Raw genomic sequence first — 21,106 nt, 5'->3', positions numbered from 1 at the left:
GCTATCTGGCCCACATGAAGACAAAACGCTCCATCTTTCTTCCATAATCTCAATAATAATCGTTTCATATTATTTTTACATCATCTAAATTGTGTGTCCTGTAACATCTTACAAGAGGTATAATTAGCTGTTGTGACACTAAGGGTACAATTTGAAGCAATAAACTTACTAACATATTATAGAATAACCAGTAATTCAATAAAATACAGCAGTGCTACACTACTTCAGTGTGGAATAATGGAACTAGAGATATACTTACTGCTCTCTCCAAGAACATAAAACCATGCCCGATTATTCATGCCAACAGCCAAGTGATAATGGCCAATAGCCACAAAGTTGGGCTCAACTTCCACAGAAACTGTAATTGGTAGCTCCTGCCAAGACAGACCATACCGCTTTTGCTGAGAACTGCTTACCATAAAACAAAATGTTACACCTAACTAAACTTTAAAATGAATGAAGTACTATACACTTTCAATGTGGTTGGCAACTGTCACTTCAAGGAGCGAGGTGAGGTACGCGATCCGTGTGCTGTATGAGTCTCCAAGAATGGGAAGTTTTGTCAAGAAGACATGGATAGTCCCTTTCTTCGTAGACACTGCCAGCAACTGTCCATCGTCGGTCCATGACAACTGATCTAGACCTAAAATATCAACGAGGTTTTGTAACAACAACAATAACAACAACAACAGTATTCTATTTTAGAAATCCAAGAAGCAATACCTTCATCACTAAAAAGTATTTTCTGTGTCTTAAAGAGTAACCTACCTGTGTCAGATTAGCACAATGTCACACACAACAATATATACCTTTATTTCTAATGCCATATTTAAGTTGCTAGCTCTTGTCCCCAAGTCTTTGGGGAATTATGTAAGCTACAATGGGCATATTAGCAATGAATTGCACTTCTGCTCTGCCCTTCGTTCAAGAATCTCAGGGCAGCTTATATGGTGTTATCATATTTTATCCTTTCCACAACCCAATGAGGAAGGCTAGTCTGAGATAAAGCAGCAAGAACTGGGCTTCAATGCTGCTTCCCACCTTCCTTTCATACACGTGGGGAAGAGATAAAAAGCTCTCCCTTCCCAAGGATCCTAGCCAGTGGGCAAGTTATTGAGTAAACCATGGTTTGGCACATTCAAACAGCAAACTGTGGTTTGCAGCTATGTCTAATCCAAGGCTTGTCACTGTTGGTTTCAACTAGTCCACAGTATGGTTTGAAGGACTGTCTTAAGAAAGTCACAGGTCACGTTAAGGTTATTAATAGCAAAGCTCAGCTGAGTGAGAGTTGGAACCCAAGTCTGGTTGGCCCAATCCACAAACTGTAGTTACTGCATCACATTTCTTTATATAAGCAAATTGCTAATGCAAATTAAGAATCTGTCTTATATGATTTGACAAGCAATCAGGTAAATCTGGAAGTGGTCATACCTTTATTTTCATCCTCCAAGTTTATTATTGCATACATTTCATTCAAATCTGACAAGTCATGAATCTTGATGCTAAAATAAAAAGAAAATCACTTCCTTCAGTGTTAACTTACAACATAATAAGATGAAGGTACTGTTGCTGAGTACTTCCTGGGTCTGGGACTTGGGCAGACAACCTGATCTAGATGGAGTTGCACCCCCCCACACACACACCCGAAGGAGCTGATTTTTAGCCTGGGGTACTCTTGGAATCATTGTCACTAAAAGCAAAGGTGGCTCTGTGGCATAAAGTACCTATACCCAGTTCGAGCTGGCTTATCAGCTTCAGTGTTCTTGGATCGGGATAGCTTAGCTATGGCATTACATACTCTGATAACATCTCAATTAGACTACTGTAGTATGCTCTATGTGGGGCTGCCCTTGAAGATGGTATAAAAGTTACAGCTGGTGCAGAATTGCTTTCTCCCTTGGAATAAGCAAGATAGCATATCAGTACATGAAAGATAACAGCTTCTGTCAGAACCAAACAGATCTCTTGATCAGGGTACTAATGTCTTAACATGACCTCAAACTGTTCTAGGACAGCATTTTCAGAGTCAATATTAGCACTTTCTTTGTGATAGCTTGTATTTTAAGGGCTTCATATGAAAACATGATGACTCACCAGTTATCTCCACATGATGCAACTTTGTTTAGTGACTGTGATATTGCAATGCTAGTCAGGTTATCTTTATGATCATATGCCTGAAAGATCTCATGGCCAATCTCTCGAACGTGTGTAGAAATCACCACAAAACAGCCAAGCGAGAACCCTATCATGATGTAATTATCACCATACCTGTAAAGATTTCAACAATATGATCAAAACCCGTTCAAGCAACATGGCTGCAGAAAGAAAGAAAAGTTGAAGACACAATCTCAGAATTGTCAGCTGGCTGGGGAGGGTGGGGAATGGGATTGTTCACAGAAAACCAAATTCTATTTCAAAATTAAACTACTAGGAAACGCTGGAACAACTGCATTTGCGTCTCTTTTCAAGAACACTGACTTTTTAGTCTATAAAAGCAGGGATTTAGAACCTGTTGCCCTCCAGCTGTTCAGCTGCCATCAGCCTCAGCCAACATGAGCAATCATCTCAGGGATGATAGAAGTTGCAGTCTAGCAACATCCAGACAGACAAAGCTTCTCCGCTCTGCTATAAAGTATTCAGACTTCCCTGACTAAAGTAACAGCACAAAACCCATCCTAGCACAAAACATTTATAAAAGCAATTTATTATGGCAGAAGCTTTTGTGCACTGCTGAAGTTGACAGTGTTCATGGAAGGTTATGGCATAATAATACTCTCAGCTGTTCTTGCTTCAATAGATTAATACAGCTTGTCAGCTACCCATCTGGAAATGTCTATAATGCTCAAACACTCTCTTTCATGTGATCTTACTAGTTTGGTGAATAGCTTTACCATTTATAAGAGACAATGTTCCCGTAGCGTGGCTGAAATGCCAGTTCAATTGGGTTCTCTGGATCTCTGAAATTATAAATATACAGGGTTTTCTGAGCAACGACAATGCATACCTGGAAAAAAAGAGAGAGAAGAAAATAATATACTGAACAAGACCAGAATCATCTTATGGTAATAATGCAATGGTAGTGTTCCTTAAGAGGATTAGAAATTATTCTCCTGACATGATTATTTATTTCTAAGACAGCCTTTGTAAGCATCAACTGCTAAGAAAATCAAAGACACCTATCTTAAATCTTTTACTGTGCCTTGTCAAGTAACACAATAAAGCTCTTACGATAAGAATGACACTAACGTCTCAGAGCTGCAATCTAATTTTGGAATTCTTATGACAAACAAAATTTGTATTTTATTTTCTTGTGTTATAACTTTCCCTTATTACTTTCTTTGCAAAGCCCCTTTGGTTTCAAGCAATATATACTTGTAATGGGTTAAGGGGCTGCTTGTGCGTAAATGGTTGAGTTCTCAACTCATGCAATCAGTTTCTAAACTCTCCCAGTCCGCGGAGCCATGGATGCATGGCTACCTCAATCGCTGGCAGAATCCGTCAGTGGGCGCTTCCGGAATTTACGCCAACATAAGAGTTCCTTATCGGAAACTCTCCTTCTGGATTCTCTGCGTGACAGTTTCCTGCGCGGAGTAGGCGTCCCCAGCGGACGTCCTGAGACCTCTCCGCTGTTCTCACTGGAAGTATCTTGGAGCCATCCCTCCGCCTGAGTTTCTGCGGGAACTCTCTCTCTCCCCCTGCTGGTTCCTTCCTCAGCATCCGAGGGTCTCCTAGCCTCCTTGAGCCCTTCCACCACCTGACTCTCCGATGGCAGTTCCCTGACAATACTGCTATGTTGTTAAATACTTACTGTGGTCTCATTTCCTCCTGTTCTATCATCAGTTTTCATTACTATAAACTCCATATCGCTGGGTTCTCCTCTTACTGTTGTCTGCAAGAATAAGGTTCCAAGGTTAATAGAATAAGTAATTTTTTTTTGAAACAGTTACACTGGCCTGGTATACCCATAACACTACACCATAGTTTGTTAATAAATCACAAGTTAGCCACAAGTTGTCCCACAGATGATAAGAAACTATAGCTTTCCCCCTCCAATGTTTGTTTTCCAGCCACTCTTCCCTCATGCCTTTGTAGCCTGGTTAAGGAAGGGTGCTGAGTTCCCATGCAACACGAAGCCATTAGTTAAAACAAAGCAAGGTTTGTACCACAGTTAAGTCACTGGACTGGGTTCACACATACTGCTAAGTTTAATAAATCATGATTTAGTGCTAAGAGCAAACTAGGCCATTGACAGGAAAACCACAAAACAATGCAATGATTTTTCAGGTGTTAATACAGTAATATTAACAGCTATCAACCTCAATTCCAAAAGCAGCTTTGGACACTAACTTTGTGTGGAGGAACTAGATGCACAAACTGGCTGTGCTTCCTGTTCTCTACAATAATGTAATGTTTGGAAACAACTGTCATATTTTCTCCATTCCACCTTATAAAGTCTTTCATTTGCTTGCCTTAAGACTCTGTCAAGGAAGAAAGAATTACATGTGGCCTGAGATTTAAAACAATGCCTTTATGGAAAATCGCTGATCCCAGCCAGCTGGGCACAATGGTTTAATTCTTAGAACATCACCACAAACAGCTACACCATTTCTGACATTAGTTTCTCCTGTAGTTACAAAATTTGGATCCTGCTTCTTTTTCTCATTGAGGAACTCAAAGCGGCTAACAAAATAACATATTGTACAAAATAAGCATAAAACTGAAATGATACAATAATATCCTTTGCCGACTGTATCCTAGGACTTAGATAGTGCCTATCTATATATATGGAGATCCCCATTATCAGTTAATTTCACTGCCCTCTGGGAGAAAGAGGCAGGGAAAGACAATGGGGGGAAACGGAGACAAAAATCTATGTCTTTCACAAAAATAACTGGTGTTGGTTATCATGGATGACCTTTCAAGCATCTTACAGTTGTTGTTTTTAAAGATTGGGCACTCTCACTAACAGAAGTTGGTCCAATAAAAAGCAAAGCTGCAACCAATGTTTAAACTACACAGATTCTTGAACATTAACCCAGGATATTTTCACACACAACACTAAATAGTCTTTGTTCTTTTTCATTTCCTGAGCCTGTAATTCAAATGCGAAACTTCAACTGGCTCAAACAGGCATTTGGTTTGTAACCAATTCTCGTCTGCTTTCTCTCTCACATTAACATTCACACATAGAACAAATGGAGGCGAAGGCATTTTTTCATATAACTGTTATAATCTTGTGCATAACAACAATGTAGGTTTATTACCACTCTGATTGTATCTCCTTCGTGGTTGCTAATTGTTACCAGTTTGTCCTCACCGCCTAATGCTATGAATTTCCCACCGCTCCAACAACCACATGTAATCCGTTTGGTGTGCTTACCTGATAAAACAAATTCACATAGAAAAAAATCACAATTTGCTCACTAAAGATATTGAACAATGCATGGACGTTAAGTATGTGATTCAAGTAGGCATATCCAATAATACAATTATCATTTTAAGCTGGAAAACTGTGAATTGTTAAAAGAAAACAGACAAATAGCGTAGGAACCTGCGGCCCTCCTAATATTGTTGGACTACAAATCCCATCATCCTTGACCATTGGCCATGCTGGCTGGGCCTGATGGATGATGAAGTTCAACACCATCTGGTAGATCACAGTTTCCTCATCTACAATTACACATGGTGAAATACTTACACTAGAAAGATATTAACTAGATTTTAATAAAGCGAGCAAATTTCTGCTCTCTCTCCACACAGACGTTCACTAATTTTATAATGGTACTGACCAAGGATAGGAATTTTGCGAGAAGTTTGGCGGTTATATATTAGTACATTTCCCTTAGCTGTTCCAGCAGCAAGTAAGGGTTCGGCTTTCGACCAACGTAGGAAAGACATTGGTTCCCTGTAATAAAAAATGAAATAGGCTTTCAATACAGTCAAACCTCGGTTTTCACACGTCTCGGCAGCTGAACGTTTCGGCAGCCGAACACCGAAACGCAGAAGTGAATGCTTTCACTTTCAAACACACCTAGGAAGTCAAACAGCTTCCGAGGTGCGTTTCTTATCCCCCCCCCCCCCCGAACTTGCTGACAGCCCTCTGATCCTCGATTTTTGAACATTTCCGAAGTTGAACGGATTTCCGGAATGGATTACGTTCAAAGAACGAGGTTCCACTGTAACAACAAGAGTGCTGAATGGATTACCATTTTTTATTGACAATATTTAAGGAAACAGCAGTAAGGAGAGAAAGTACTTGGTTCAAGATCAGAAAAGCAGGCGCAGTTATGATTCTGTAGTAGAAAACTGAGGATTGGCATTCAAGAGATGGCCTGGTTTGCACAATAGGGTAAGCCAAATTGCTCTACAACATTTCCTAGATTAACATCTCACCTATCCTTACTTTACTTCTTGTTCCCTGGCATAGTTTCTGTCACATTCCTTTTCTGTATTAGCAATACACACTCATAATAAAATAAGAGGAGCCTGCTGGATCAGGCCAATGGCCCATATAGTCCAGCATTCTGTTGTTGTTGTTACTGTTACTGGCCTTTATTGGCATAAGTTTAAACAATAAAATCATAAAATCAAACAAAGTCTTCCAAATACATTAATAATACAGACACATACAATATATAAAAGACTAGATAGCCACCATTGAGGAAATCAGGCAACTTTAGATTTAGTTTAAAAAAACACAGATGCCAGTAGGAAACCCCTCAAGTAGTACCTGAGCTCAAGAACTCTGCTCTCCTGTCATCTGTACATGGTTTCTCTTTTACCCACCCATATCCCTGAAGATGGGTTAAACCACAGAGCCTAGGACTTGCCAATCAGAAGGTTGGCAGTTCGAATCCCCGCGACAGGCTGAGCTCCCGTTGTTCAGTCCCTGCTCCTGCCAGCTTAGCAGTTCGAAAGCACGTCAAAAGTGCAAGTAGATAAATAGGTACTGCTCCGGCAGGAAGGTAAACGACGTTTCTGTGTGCTGCGCTGGTTCGCCAGAAGCGGCTTAGTCCTGCTGGCCACATGACCCGGAAGCTGTACGCCAGCTCCCTTGGCCAATAAAGTAAGATGAGTGCCACAACCCCCGAGTTGGCCAAGACTGGACCTAATGGTCAGGGGTCCCTTTACCTTTACCTTTATCCCTGAAGATGGCAATATAAGTAACAACGAAGAACAAGCTGAAAGTGCCAATCAGAACTGACTGATCAATGTTCCGTATTCTAAAAAGGTTTCTTCTGGAAAGAATTTCATAAGATGAGGAAATTAGATCTGTGCCCTTCTTGCACCATTCAGCTTGGTGGTACAGATACAAAACCTAGGGCTGCCTCATGTCCGGATTCTCCTGGACATTACTGGGATTTCAAAAGCAGAATACACATCTAGGGGAAATTTCCAAAAGCTGGCACTTTGTTCTGGATCTTAGGCAAGTCAATTAAAAAAATCCCTTTTTCGGGGGGGGGGAGCTCAACTTTTGGATTCCCCCCCCCCAAAGCTCTCAACAATTTTAGGAGGAAATAGAATATGGCAATCCTTCAGAACCTGCGCTACCAGCAAGAAAAAATCATTCATAAAACTACAACTGAAAACTTCTCCCATTTAAACAAGACAACCTATGCCCTGTATTAATTTTAGGTTGCAATTATACTAAATGTATAAACTGGCCTGGAAATATACTTTTTCTTAAAGCACACTTTTTGCTTACCTCATGCTAGTGTCTATCAGGCTGATTTTGTTTGTGTTGGCATCCCACAGATAAATGCAAATGGCCTTATCAGCAATTATTGCTAAGGTATCACCATCTTGATCCCAGTCCATAGCAATGCAGTTGCTAAGGAAACACAGAAAGGATTAACCGGATGTTCCAATATTTGGTTCGAAAATATGAAACTGAGTGGAAATGCAAGCCTGACTAGCTCCCCGAAGGAGATATCCATTCCCCATAATTCTGTTCTCCTAAAATAAAGTACAGTCTAATCTCATGCAATTTCATAACCCTCTCCCCCACCATTTTTGAAGGCATTTATGCCAAACATATAGTCCAACAATAATCTAATGTTGAATTTGCCTAAAAGTAATATTTTGCTTTCACAAAATTGTACAAGACTTACCCTGGTAAAATAATTTCATTTTTCTTTTGACCATGGCGATCGAAGATTTTTACAGTGTGATTGTGTCTAAAATTAAAAAAAAAAAAAGAACAGAAGAGGAATAATCATTATGGTGGTCATCTTTCATACATCTGTAAATATTATTAAAGTCTGTAAGCTGCTTCTATGACAAAATCTGATTCATCTGTTTAATTAATTAACATATACAATAAATAAATCTTTATTAACTTACCCTGCAACAGCAATGTAGTTTCCTACAGTTTTTTGCCAAGCAAATTGCACAGGTGAACTAGGTGCATCCCTTTCAGACAGGGTAAATACTCGCTATGGAAAGAAATTGACAATTAAAGATGCACAATTATTAAATGTTTTCAATTTTTCTCTTTTCATTTACAAGGCATACCTAACTCAGGAAACAAAACAATTACCAAGTTTCTGCAATGCTAGAAAAACCAAGAAATATATTTTTATAAAGGCATACAGACAGAATCTGTTCTAAGTACCTTCTGCTAAATTTTGGAGACAAACAGGCAAAAGTGCATAATCCCCCAAACAGGTGACAGCTGTGGAACTGAAGTTTTACAGCAGCTGTATGGAAACTTTGGCTCTTCAGGTGTTGCTGAGCTACAACTCTGATCAGCATCCCTGGCCATTGGCTACGCTTGCTGGGGCTGATGGGAATTGTGGTTCAACAAAATCTGGAGGGCTAAATGTTTCGTACACCTGCTTTAGAGCAGACTTCCCAGCCTGATGCCTTCTAGATGTTTTGGACTACTGTTTTCATCATCCCTGGCATTTGGTCATGGTGGTTGGGATGATGGGATTTATAGTCCAAAACATTTGGGGAAACCTGCTTTAATTTATCCAGTATAAATGTCACTTAACTAAGGGGTGGGAGGACCACTTGTATCAGTAATAGTACATGTAGAAATGTATGCTTTACACCCCGAGGGTTTCCTCCAGTGTAAAGGAAAACAATATACTGGAAAGCTGGGCAGTAAATAGCACAGGAAGACTGTATCAAAGGAGAGAGTGAAGCACCATAGGAAGAAAACTCAAGGCATGTATTTTGGCTTTATTGCATCTTCCCTAATTTCAGTTCTACTCTTCCCGCCCATATATCTATTGCAGCAGAAGACAGAGACAGCAGGCAAAATGGGTAGAAGCTGAAAGACATATTTCATATTGAAGATTACTGAGGAACAGTTCTCTGGGAGTGTTTGTTATAAAAATAAGAACAGACTTGAGTACAGAGAGGCCTGAGAGTGCAAGCATATGCCATGCAACAAATTTTCAGTAACTGAAGCAACCCTTACTGGAATTCCTAGCACTAATTCCAAAAGAACAGCTTCCTGCAGTTCTTGCTCCAAAATCCTTAATGGAAATGGGGAAAAAATACCAGTGAAGAGGAAACACAGAATCCATATACACTTTGCAGCAAGATCTGTGAAGAGGACTAATGGTAACTGGTATGTTCTGCAAGTCTCATATATATAGGCGGTAATAATTTCACGCTGGGGTTCTGTTACTGGCCCCCATGTATGTCCGTAGAGAACATATAAATGTTCTCTGTCCCGTTCCGTCCCCCTGTTCTGCCTTTTTCCAGGTCCAAAAAGACTCACACATCAGTGATTGCACATCAATTGGATGCGCCTAAAATGGTTGCTGCCTGTATTCTGATTCTCCTCTGATGCTCCATTTCTCAGGTGTATTCTCCAGTTGGAGAAAAAGCAGTTAAATAGCAATCGGCTCAAAGGAATTCCTCTTCAAGGTACATCTTGTAAACCTTTTAAATACACATGCTTTAAAGTTGTCTGAGAAGCAGACAAATTATTATAAGCAGTACACACACACACTCTTACATCTATCCTTATGACAACATAAAGAAAAATAAGTTGCTTTGCGTATGCATCTCTTCAATAAGACCTCTTAGGATTGTTAGATGTTTAGATACCCAAAAGAATAACTGTTTTCTATGGCAAAAAAAGTCTTGGAGGGTTTAATTTCTCCCAGGGCTCATTGTCAGATGTATTTTGATTTTCACTACTGTTGCTCAGCTCCAGAACATAAGATGCAAATTAAAGTACCCCAAGCAAATGGAAAGTGTTTTCCTCACTAAACATTCCCCACTCATCTGGGATTAAGGGGAAGATCAGAAGTACTTTGGTTGACAAAAAAAAAAAAAAAAAAAATTGAGAAAAGAAGCACTTTCAGCCCCAGCATCACTTTTTCTAGAAATTAAGCACTCTCTCTAAAATCTATAAAATTCATTTTGGTTTAATCCTCCAGGGGTCTACTCAAAAAAGTAAGTCCAACTAAGGTTAATGTGGCTTACCCCTAGGTATAGTATTGCAGTTTCAATCTAGCACAAACTTTTGTAGTGGAAGACTACATTTCTGTCAGTTATAATAAAGCAGCCTTTTCCTGCCAGAACAGATTAAAACCAGCTACCTAGCAAAAGGTACCCAAAAGGCATTTCCCCCCTAAATTAGCAATATCTTCCAGAACAAGATTTGAATGCTAGTCAAATGATGATCCTAGTCCTCGTGAGAGCGGCCACAATTTTCTATCGGATATCGTGTGCTTTCTTTTCTTTTTAAATAGATATATAATGCTGCATCTCTAAACTTCACCTGTTGAATAATCACTTGCCACCTTTGGAGAAGATTGGAAAACCTTTATTGAATATATGGGAAATAACTGCACAGCTGAAAACGCTGGCAGCCTTAATATAAAATCAACAGGGTAAGTAAGTTTTGATGGATGTGGTAATGGAATACCGAATGGTATAGTTTTTGTAAAATAGGCGGGGATTTGGATTTTCTCTTTCTCTCTCTCCAATCCGTTGCCACACAGCTGTGACAGGCGGAGGCCAATGCATAGTTTGTTTTTTTCTGGCAGGGTCCTGCGTGGCAGGTAATATTATTATTTCAAGCCCCCCCCGCCAAAAAGCCCAATATTCTCCCCAATATCCAACAGCTCTCTCTCCCCACAGGCGATGACTCCACCTGCTGAACGTCTGCCTGTCGCGAAGCTTTTGAAGGCACAGAGAGCCCGGGAGAAAAAGTGAACAGCCCCCAAAGTCCTTGAAGGGGACCTTCGTGCTGCGCTTCTCCCCGCGGAAGGCGTGAAGGGGAGCGGCCAAGAGAAGCCCCGAGAAGCGGCCCCCACGGGCGGCGGGGCTGCTCTGCCTAATAATAGGCCTCACCGCCCACCCCTGAGGCACAGCGTTGCTTGCGCGCGCCACCCAACCGCCGCTCTCCCTCAGGGCCTCACCTGCATCTTTCGCCCTCGCTATGGCGTTGTTTAAAAGGGGGCCGCCGCACGGAGGGGTGTGAGGGAGGGCAACGGGCGGAGTGCGCATGCGCGCTCAACTGCCTCCACCGCGTCCGCGTCACCCAGGAGATCGCAGCCGCTGAGGTACGAAAAAAGAAGAGTCGCGCGCCGCTGACCTGAAAGAAGGCGCTTCCTGGTTCGCGTCTCGAGAAGCCGTTTTCAAGAGAGCCCAGTGACGGAAGTCTTGGGTGTTCAGTCCCCGCCCAACAAAAAAGTAGCAGCAAAGATATGGGAGGTTCTGTTTTTTGAAAGCTTTACGTAGGAAAGCATTGTTTGCTATTTCTCAATGTGTCTGCTAGTGGCGTGACAATAAAAGGCTTGCAAGGTTTCATATTGAGACCCCCGGATTGTTGTCGTTTAGTCGTGTCCGACTCTTCGTGCCCCCCTGGACCAGAGAATGCCAGGCATTCCTGTCTTCCACTGCCTCCCGCAGTTTGGTCAAACTCATGCTGGTAGCTCCGAGAACACTGTCCAACCATCCCCTTGTGCCCTCCATCTTTCCCAACATCAGGGTCTTTTCCAGGGAGTTTTCTCTTTTCATATGGTGGCCAAAGTATTGGAGCCTCAGCTTCACGATCTGTCCTTCCAGTGAGCACTCAGGGCTGATTTCCTTAAGAATGGAGAGGTTTGATCTTCTTGCAGTCCATGGGACTCTCAAGAGTCTCCTCCAGCACCATAATTCAAAAGCATCAGTTCTTCGGCAATCAGCCTTCTTTATGGACCAGCTCTCACTTCCATACATCACTACTGGGAAAGCCATAGCTTTAACTATACGGACCTTTGTTGGCAAGGTGATGTCTCTGCTTTTTAAGATACTGTCTAGGTTTGTCATCGCCTTTCTCCCAAGGAGCAGGCGTCTTTTAATTTCGTGGCTGCTGTCACCATCTGCAGTGATCATGGAGCCCAAGAAAGTAAAATCTCTCACTGCCTCCATTTCTTCCCCTTCTATTTGCCAGGAGGTGATGGGCCCAGTGGCCATATCTTCTTTTTTTGATGTTGAGCTTCAAAATATGGTCTGAAATATGGTGGGGGACCCCGTGTTGAGATTCCTCCATTGCAGGGGGTTGGATGGATGACCCTCTGGATCCCTCCCACCTCTGCAGTGCAGCTCTGCCAATCCAAATTCTGATGCAAGTAGTTGCATAGGTGCCCACTCCCTGGGGTGCCCACGCACCCACAAAATTCCCCATTAAGGGGCCGGGCACCCGCAAATTTCTGTACCCCCGGGCCATGCACGCTGCATGGCACCCACGATTGTGGGCCAAGTTGGCATTCCTGGCAGCAGGGCCGGATTTAGGTTTGATGAGCCCAAAGCTACTGAAGATAATGGGGCCCTTTATATGTCCAGCTCAAAAGTACATAAAAGTGCAAGTAGATAAATAGGTATCACTTCGGCAGGAAGGTAAACGATGCTTCCATGCGCTGCTCTGGTTTGCCAGAAACGGCTTAGTCATGCTGGCCACATGACCCGGAAGCTGTACGCTGGCTCCCTCGGCCAGTAAAATGAGATGAGCGCCGCAACCCCAGAGTCGGCCACGACTGGACCTAATGGTCAGGGGTCCCTTTACCTTTATATGTCCAGCTGTCCTTTGTCAACAACAAATTATCACTGTTTTTTTGTGTTTTTACCATGCTATATGGTAATTTATGGACATAGTAGGTACCTAAATCCATTTGCACATAACAAAATATGTATTTTATCAATGTAATTGTTGAACTGAAATACAATTAAGTATATTAATAGTGATTTGGGGGGGCAAGAGAGTGGGGCCCTAAGCTATAGGTTGTTTAGCTTATACGTAAATCCGGCACTGCCTGGCAGCCAGTACCGGTGCAGCTGAAAGAAACCACCTTACCACAACCGTGCAATGTAGTCTACTGACGGTTGATGTAGTCCAACAACTCTGTGATGTAGGTCCATGTATTGTTGGTCCAAGAGAGGAGCATAGAATAATAGAATTGTAGAGTTGGAAGGTACCACAAGGGTTATCTATTCCAACTCCTTGCAATGCAGGAATTTCTTTGTCCAGTGTGGAGCTTGAACCCACGCCCCTGAGGTTAAGAGCCTTATGTTCTACTGACTGAGCTGTCCCAGTGGATGGCATGCAGAATTTGGCAGTATTATAACCCCCAAGTTGCACCCTGGATAACTTTGTTTGGGGGGCAGTCACAAAGGACACTGCGTCCACTATTAAGGTTGTGGGGGCTGGGACCAGTTTGGATTCCCAACCAAAACTCCTTACAAAACACTTCCTCATATCGCTGCAAATCCAGTGCTCAGGTTCATGCAGAAGCCTTGTTTGTCCCAAACTGGCTAGACTGAATTACAGTGTTCAAACTGGATGGGCACCATACAGACATATATGCCAGCTGGTATCTGTGTTGGATTTGAAATTGTTGTTATAGATGCAGTTGTTTTAATATATGCTTATACTGTCCTGCTTCAGGGTGCTTCATAGGTAGCAATTCATAAATTAAATAAGTAATATTTAGTATTTGGTTGGAATGGATTGCTACATATTGTAGTTTTTATCAATGTACTTTTCCTTTCACAGTGATTTCAACTCCAAATAAATACCCTCCCCCATTTTTCACTCAGATTATGCTACATTGAGAAATGTAAATTATTGGAGAAAGCCTTTAAAGAAATCTTTTTGAATAACCACCACTTGTTTCTACATATTTCTTGCAATCTGCATTATAGGAGATAAAATATCTGACTTCTTTCTAAACGTGGATGCCAGTGTATAGTCCTTTCAGTAAACCTAATACAGATTAGGATGGTCTCCCTCCTCCACTTACAGTAAATCATGTGTTTTAAGACACATTATCTGTGATGACATACATCAGATAACCTCATTCTTTCTCCCTGAAATTTGGTTTAGACTGTGTGTGATCTGCCTGAAAGGCACCTGCATTAATTTTTCTAAAAATATATTCTAGTACCCAACCAACCATAAAATTTTGAAACCGGAGGTCCATTTTGGCATGCACGCAGGTATTTGTTTACCTATGCATGCACACCTTTTGAACTTATTTTATTTTTGAAATACTAACAGATTTACACAAAAGAGCAATAATAAATAAATGTGTGTGTTGCTCCAGGCCAGGAAGGATTTGGAGTTGCTTCTATGAAAGACTGCCTTTTCCTTTCCTGCTTCCTGTACCAGCAAGGGCAAATTTTATTTTTAATGCAGCTTATCAGTGCAAGAACAGCTTGTGCAAAAGAGCTGTTTTGATTAAAAAAAATACTGCAAATGTGTCTTTAGTAACAACTATTGAAAAATGGTAGGTTGCATACTCTCATTTGAGCTGATAGAAACAGAATGTAAGTAGGGGGTGCAGCAATGCATGGTACCTGAAATGTTTTTTTTTTTAAGCACCCCAGCCACACAGTGCATCCACATCTGAGCAACACACAATTTTCTAATAGATTTTCTTCCCTTAACGAATCATCCGTAGATCTGGAAAATCCAAATTTCCCGGAGGGAGGGTACAGGCTGCCACTTGGATGAGGCCAATGTCATGTGTTTACTGGGGTGGTGGAGGGAAGACATAAAAGCAGCATCAAATCCACATTAAACTCCAGTGTAGATGAACCCTTAATGTTGTTTTCAATGCATTAAAAAAATCGGTGGCTCAAGGTAAAACTACATAAAAAGTTATCTAGATGTCAAAACCTGGGTGCAGTCACAACCCAGAACATGTAACAAGAGTAGTGACCACTGCCTGAAGACTTGGCCTTCTGCCATTAATAGATGGCAGGAGAATTTAGCCCAAGTGACATGCTTCTGCAGTGCCAATAGTGTGCTTTTTTGAACCCACTCCATCACAGGTGCCACCCTTCTGTTTTGATAAAGTAGATTACGCTATATAATTTAGAGCAATGTTTTGGGCAACCTTTTCCACATCTATACATCGGACTCTGCAAACCATCTGTTTTTGGACAACTAACCTTATATGTGTATATTTATGCCAATGCATTTTTTTACCAAGCAGGTTTAATGTAAGACAGCCATAACGCTCATGCCAGCCCACCCCTTACTAAATTCGGGTATTGGTTATGATACTTATCATTTGTGTGTGCGTACTTGTATGAATAAGGCATCACAAAATCATTTGTAAAATGATAACAAACAGGACAGGACTTATACACTGAAGTAGAATGCCATTTCCCCTTTAAACTAATAGTTAATTGTGAACTTCAAAGTTCAGAACGGTATTAAAAAAATACAAGTGTGCAAAGACTATTCGTCAGACACATTCCATTTACTTTCAGAAAAAAAGAAATCCTTTAGTTTACATATTCAGATTTTTTAAAGATAAAGTACAACAGAATGTTACATAACATATTTGAACACGTAAGAAACAAGGCACAAAAGAAAATATAAAAGTTTCATAGAGCACTTGGAACACCCAAGTAATTCTGAGTAGTGTAACAAGTCAACATAAGGCAAATACTAAAGAAAATCTATTACAGTATTAAATAATTTAGTTACGCAAGTCTGATCCTTGGAAAGACTGTCAGTCTTTTTGGAAAGAGCTGAGCACCCTGAAAGGATGCACCAGTTGTAGGGTAATGCCCACTTTTTGCTAAAGGAACACTTGCTAAAAATGGCACGAGTTTTCACCTTATAAAAGTGTATTAAGATTTGTGCAAACTCCTCTTTCAAAGTAAATTAAAGTTACCTACATATAATTTCAGATCATGGAATGCTTCAAAAACCACAAATGAAAGTCACTTTTAATGATGCATTAGAATGCACCCCCAAACTCCAACTTCTGAATTTCTTTCAGGAAGAGATCCACTCAGTGAAACTGCAATCAGGCTCAGAAAGATGAAATGATATATAAATATTTATAGAAGAGAGAAAGTTCCATAAAAGATTAGAAAATCCAGTAAGTGTGGTGGATGCTGAAAAGCTCTTGAAGAAAGTATCCTATAGAACAAACACTTCCATAGCATACTAAGACAGTAATTAAAGTGAGGCTTTGGTTAAAAAACAAAGGCTGCAAAATGTCGGCTGTGGTGAGAAGAGTTCAAGCATCAAATGTATAGCATTTCCCACGAAAGAGGTACCCTTGAGACTCTGATTCATCTGCATTTGGTTTGTCTTTGTACCATGTAAAAATAGTAACAATAATATTCCAATAGTCAAGACAAATTATTTGGAATGAAAGCAATGTCAATACCTGCATCCTGAACATGCCAAAAACATATATGGAAATGGAAAGGAAATGGTACTGTGCCCAGGCTTATTACAACAAAGAGCTCAGGGCCTCCTAGAGCAAGAACCAAAATTTGTAAGCGCCAATTATTTTTCAGTTGCCGCATTTCTAATGTAACCTGCCAGCTGGCTGCAGAGTATTCCATTACAAATAAATGTACATAAATTGCATTACTCATTTTTAAAAAGTGCATAATGTTGGTCCGTTTTGAATTAAAAAACATTTTAGCTAATAGATTAAGACCAAACTCTTTGCCCTGTGAAGATACACAGTACCTTATATGATTATAATTTAGTAACTTGGGGGCACCCCCCCGAGTCTATAGAAGAGAAGGATATCTTTGTAATTAGAGCTTTACAGTCACGACACAGGCCCCAGCTCTTCCGAGGCACAATGGTGCAACCTGAAATGGTGAGAAGAAGGTGGAAAAGGGTCAGTGACAAAGCACGCTTGCTAGAGTCGCAAATATTTTATTTTAAAAAATTAGAGCCACAGTAATATGAATGTTGAGCAAGAGAACGAATCACTTGCTACCTATTTTTCAATCTGCGCTTAATTTGAGCCAGAAGTCACCTGGACTTAACCCCATCGTTTTTAATATACAATGTCAACGCTCAATTATATAAATTATGGAGCAGAGCATTAATACAGGGCATAGGTTTCCTGTTAGCAGGGACAGGAAGATTATACTTTTTATGCCACCTTTTGCATACATCAAATCAAGGGGCCATATTCCAGCCATGGTTAGGGTCACAGAATCATAGAGTCGGAAGGGACCCCAGGGGTCAACTAGTCCAACCCCCTGCAATGCAACAATCTCAACTAAAGCATCTGTGGCAGATGGCCATTCAACCTCTGTTTAAAAACCTCCAAGGAAGGAGAGAATCTACCACTTCCCAAGGGAGTCTGTTCCACTAACAGCTCTTACTGTTAGAGAGCTCTTCTTTCCAGAGGTAAAAATGGACAGAGCAACTCTGTTTCTCATTCAGGCAAGCAAGTGGCATTACCAGAGTTCAAGGACATATTCCATCCAGGCAAAAACATGGAGGATGCATGGCCAAGGAGGAGCTGTGGCCAGAGAGAGGCTTGGACTATTGCATTTAGCCCCTGGGCATGAGGTGCCCCCACATTAGAATTATTCTGCTGGGTTTACAGAGAAAAACTTGATTACTTTCTAGAACAAAAAGAGCAACTTCTAAGTTTAGATTTCATTTGCACTTTCCAGTGGCAGCCACTGGATATGAAGGGGCTACCTATCCTGGGGCAGATGGTAAGGTTTGCTCTGTGCTCCCAAGTTGGATAAAAGTGCGAGCGATTCTACATATATGGAGAATGCTTTCACCAAATATCTGTCATCACATACAGATGATGAATTTTTGAGATATGGAATCCGTTTTTTGGTAGGCTTGAGTTCCAGTACTTCCCATTTTAAATAATCACATTTCCCTTTTCTTTCAGAAAGCATGTAGGAAAGGACAGAGGCTTGGTTGCATCAGGAAAAGAAGGTGTTTGACATGCTGCTCAATCATATTTAGGGAGGGGCAGGAAGTAGCAGAACAATCAGAAGTCTGTTCATGATGGATGGCTCAGTCAGTGGAGCATGAAACTCTTAATCTCTGGGTCATAGGTTGAAGCCCCACATTGGGCAAAAGATTCCTGCATTGCAGGGGTTTGGACTAGATGTCCCTCAAGGTACCTTTCAGCCCTACAGTTCTGTGATTCTTATTTACACATGGTTTCACTTACTCACCTGGGATGACTGAATTTGAGCTGAAGGCAGGCTTCCAAAAGAGTCTGAGATTACTCTTAAAAACAGCAACACTTGAACACTGATGTTGCCTTCTACTAACTGAGTTGATGGAGCCAACTACCTGCTATTGACTACTATGACTTGAAGTGGCCTTCCCAAGGTCACAGAGAGCTCTGCCAGCCAAACTTGCTATGGGAGCACCTTGAACAGACGATGCCAGAAATTCAACCCACCATTGATGTATGAACCCTCCAAACCTTAAGCAATACCTGTGTCCACTCATTTGTCTGGGGGTCATAAGACTCCACCGTGTTAAGGTAGGTCTGTCCATCATATCCCCCAACAGCATACAATCTGTCTCCAAGAAGGCAGACTCCCACTGCATCTCTGCTGATGCTCATGGAAGCAACGGCAGTCCACATGTCAGTTTTGGGATCATACCTGAATTAAAAACAACAGTGTAAGGGTTAGTTCCATATGTCTGAAGTTCTGCCAAGAGAGTATTATATACGCTATTCTAATTTTTCCTGTTACTCCACACCCCGTATAGTATTTCAGAACTTCTTCTGACGGATTTCATTGTAACTTCACCTAGATCTTTTGCTTTCTTTCATCACTGTTGGTACCGTTCTTACACATACACAGACCCTGTTTGGAAGTGCATTCCCGGCAAGCTATTTGTCAAACTGAGAACATGTTCATCCTACCCCTTAACACATTTATCTGAATCAGCTTAATCCACTTTTCCCCATTTTGTCCAAAATGAAGATCTGTGGTTTAATGCCTTGGTCCGACATAATGTTTTCAGACATTGAGCCACATCTCCCCATTTTGGACATAATAGAGAACTGTAGTTTTAAACTAACCAAGATATGAATACAAACAGGAGAGCAGAGGAATGAAAGCACAGGCCTGGTGCTCATTGCCAGCTTACTAAACTGACTTAGCAAGCCAGGAATCTACATCTGAGCTGGGCGAGACGTATGATAGATTCTCTTGCTGCAGACTGCTTCTGAAAACAAATTCTTTATCGAATTTGACATCTCTCATGTAATTTCTTTTTTGCTGCTTTATTTTTACAATTAATACCTTCCATAGAATTTGCACTTCTGTTTCGGTTAACTAATGTCTTTGTTTACCAACATTCTGACCCAAGTTGGTGGATTTTTACTACTATCGTTTTGGTTAACAGCATCTTGCCCAAAGCCACACAACAAATCTCCAGTTGTGGTGAAACACAAACCCTGGCCCATGCCAAATCTCTCTGAATGGCGTCTCTTGCAACTGTTCTATAAAAAGTGCTACCATTGCAGAAATACTCCAAATCAATTGCTTCTACATAACCTGTATCTTTTACTTTTTACCTCCTTTTCTGCATCCTCCTGCACTATATGCTCAAGTGTTAAATGCAGATAATTTTAGGATGCTGTAAATGAGGGAAATGGGACAGCGAGAACCTTAAGTATCTTCATAGCAACACTTTATTGTGTTAATACCTGTCAGGGAACTGCCATCAGAGCTAGAGGTGGAGGGAAGGCTCCAGAGGGATGCCGGAGAGGGTCCCAGTAGGGAGAGGGGCAGCCCATCTGCTGGGGAAGGAAATCAGCGTAACACCAGTGGAGAAGGGGGGCAGATGGGGGAATCGGAGAGGAGGCTCCAGGACTCTTCACCGGAGACCAGCGGGGAGAGCACGGGTACTCCGCTGCCCACACCCTCCCTGTGCAGAAGACTTCCACGCAGGGAGAGTAGGAGGAGACTTGGCGTCAAAGAACTTCTTTGCTGGAAGAAGTTCAAGAAACGCCCACTGCTGGATTCTGCCAGCGACTGAGACAGCCGCGAAGTGAAAGGCTGCCCAGACAGAAAGGGTTCAACCAGGTAACCTAGCCAGGAGTGGCGGCAACTTACGCACGAGCAACCCCTATAGCCATTACAATACCTTTCCACACAGTCAGACAGCCTGGATGTCAAGTTAGAAGCTGGTGCATCATGGCCTCCAATAGCATAGAGAAACCCATTCCAGGTGGTCACCCCAACGCCACCTCTTCGTTTTGACATCTGAGCACAGAGTGTCCATTTGTTAGTATGAGGATCAAAGCATTCTACAGATTTGAGACAAGAACTTCCATCCCGACCACCAACTGCATATAACCTGTAAGCATACAAATACATGCTTGTAATACTTTCTGAACACACACACACGATTCAAGCAGGCATTGAATTAGATGGCTTACTGCGGAATAAAAATAGCATTAAGTCTAACTCTTTAAAATCTCCTCAGGGACAACGAAATCTGCTGCTGCCTTTGCTTCAGAGAGAACTCTCTTGGGATCCTATTTCTGAAAGAGTAAGTCTCACCCATTTTCTGATGCTTCTCTTAAAACCTACCTATAGTTTCTTGGTAACAAAGTAGCAGTTTTAAACAACAGCTTTGTCTCAATTCATTTCCACCTCAGTAGGTGGTGCAGCTTGTCCTTTGATGTTGCATTTAAATCTGAAAGTAATAATGTAATTCTAACCACATTTATGGGCTCATTTGTACAACAGATTTGAAAGTTTTATATATGTTACATTTCTCATCCCATTACTTGCGTGGTCCTTTTCTATTTCTAAATAAACGAAGATGCAAAAAAATTCAAAAATATCAAAAAAGGAAGCATATAATTTATGAAAAAGTGCATTA

At 41.3% G+C, this 21,106-nt stretch overlaps 2 protein-coding genes across 7 annotated transcripts in view; both read right to left on the bottom strand.

Annotated features, from left to right (window-relative positions):
* WDR19 (WD repeat domain 19) overlaps window positions 1–11,593 on the bottom strand; it is a 37,483-nt gene extending 25,890 nt beyond the window's left edge. Inside the window, exons 1-12 of one of the 4 annotated variants that reach the window (XM_083754838.1) lie at window positions 11,388–11,593; window positions 8,344–8,435; window positions 8,112–8,177; window positions 7,706–7,831; window positions 5,790–5,905; window positions 5,265–5,380; window positions 3,809–3,889; window positions 2,892–3,004; window positions 2,095–2,268; window positions 1,432–1,502; window positions 471–643; window positions 260–374 (exon numbers count right to left, since the gene is read on the bottom strand). In XM_083754838.1, the coding sequence (XP_083610964.1) occupies window positions 260–374; window positions 471–643; window positions 1,432–1,502; window positions 2,095–2,268; window positions 2,892–3,004; window positions 3,809–3,889; window positions 5,265–5,380; window positions 5,790–5,905; window positions 7,706–7,831; window positions 8,112–8,177; window positions 8,344–8,435; window positions 11,388–11,393 (1,249 nt within the window). In that variant the 5' untranslated portion in view covers window positions 11,394–11,593. The other 3 variants (XM_083754839.1, XM_083754840.1, XM_083754841.1) reach the window with 3 other exon arrangements.
* A 4,104-nt stretch (window positions 11,594–15,697) lies between these two features.
* The window catches only part of KLHL5 (kelch like family member 5), a 47,018-nt gene continuing 41,609 nt past the window's right edge, over window positions 15,698–21,106 (bottom strand). For all 3 annotated transcript variants that reach the window (XM_083754946.1, XM_083754947.1, XM_083754945.1), the window contains 3 exons: window positions 20,363–20,575; window positions 18,696–18,867; window positions 15,698–17,079 (listed from right to left, as the gene is read on the bottom strand). In XM_083754946.1, coding sequence (XP_083611072.1) covers window positions 17,023–17,079; window positions 18,696–18,867; window positions 20,363–20,575 — 442 coding nt within the window. In that variant the 3' untranslated portion in view covers window positions 15,698–17,022. The remainder of the gene's footprint in view (window positions 17,080–18,695; window positions 18,868–20,362; window positions 20,576–21,106) is intronic.

This window comes from Podarcis gaigeae (assembly GCF_964106915.1).
Source record: "Podarcis gaigeae genome assembly, chromosome: 9".
Lineage (NCBI taxonomy): Eukaryota > Metazoa > Chordata > Lepidosauria > Squamata > Lacertidae > Podarcis > Podarcis gaigeae.
This window is presented reverse-complemented; position numbering and strand designations above follow the sequence as displayed.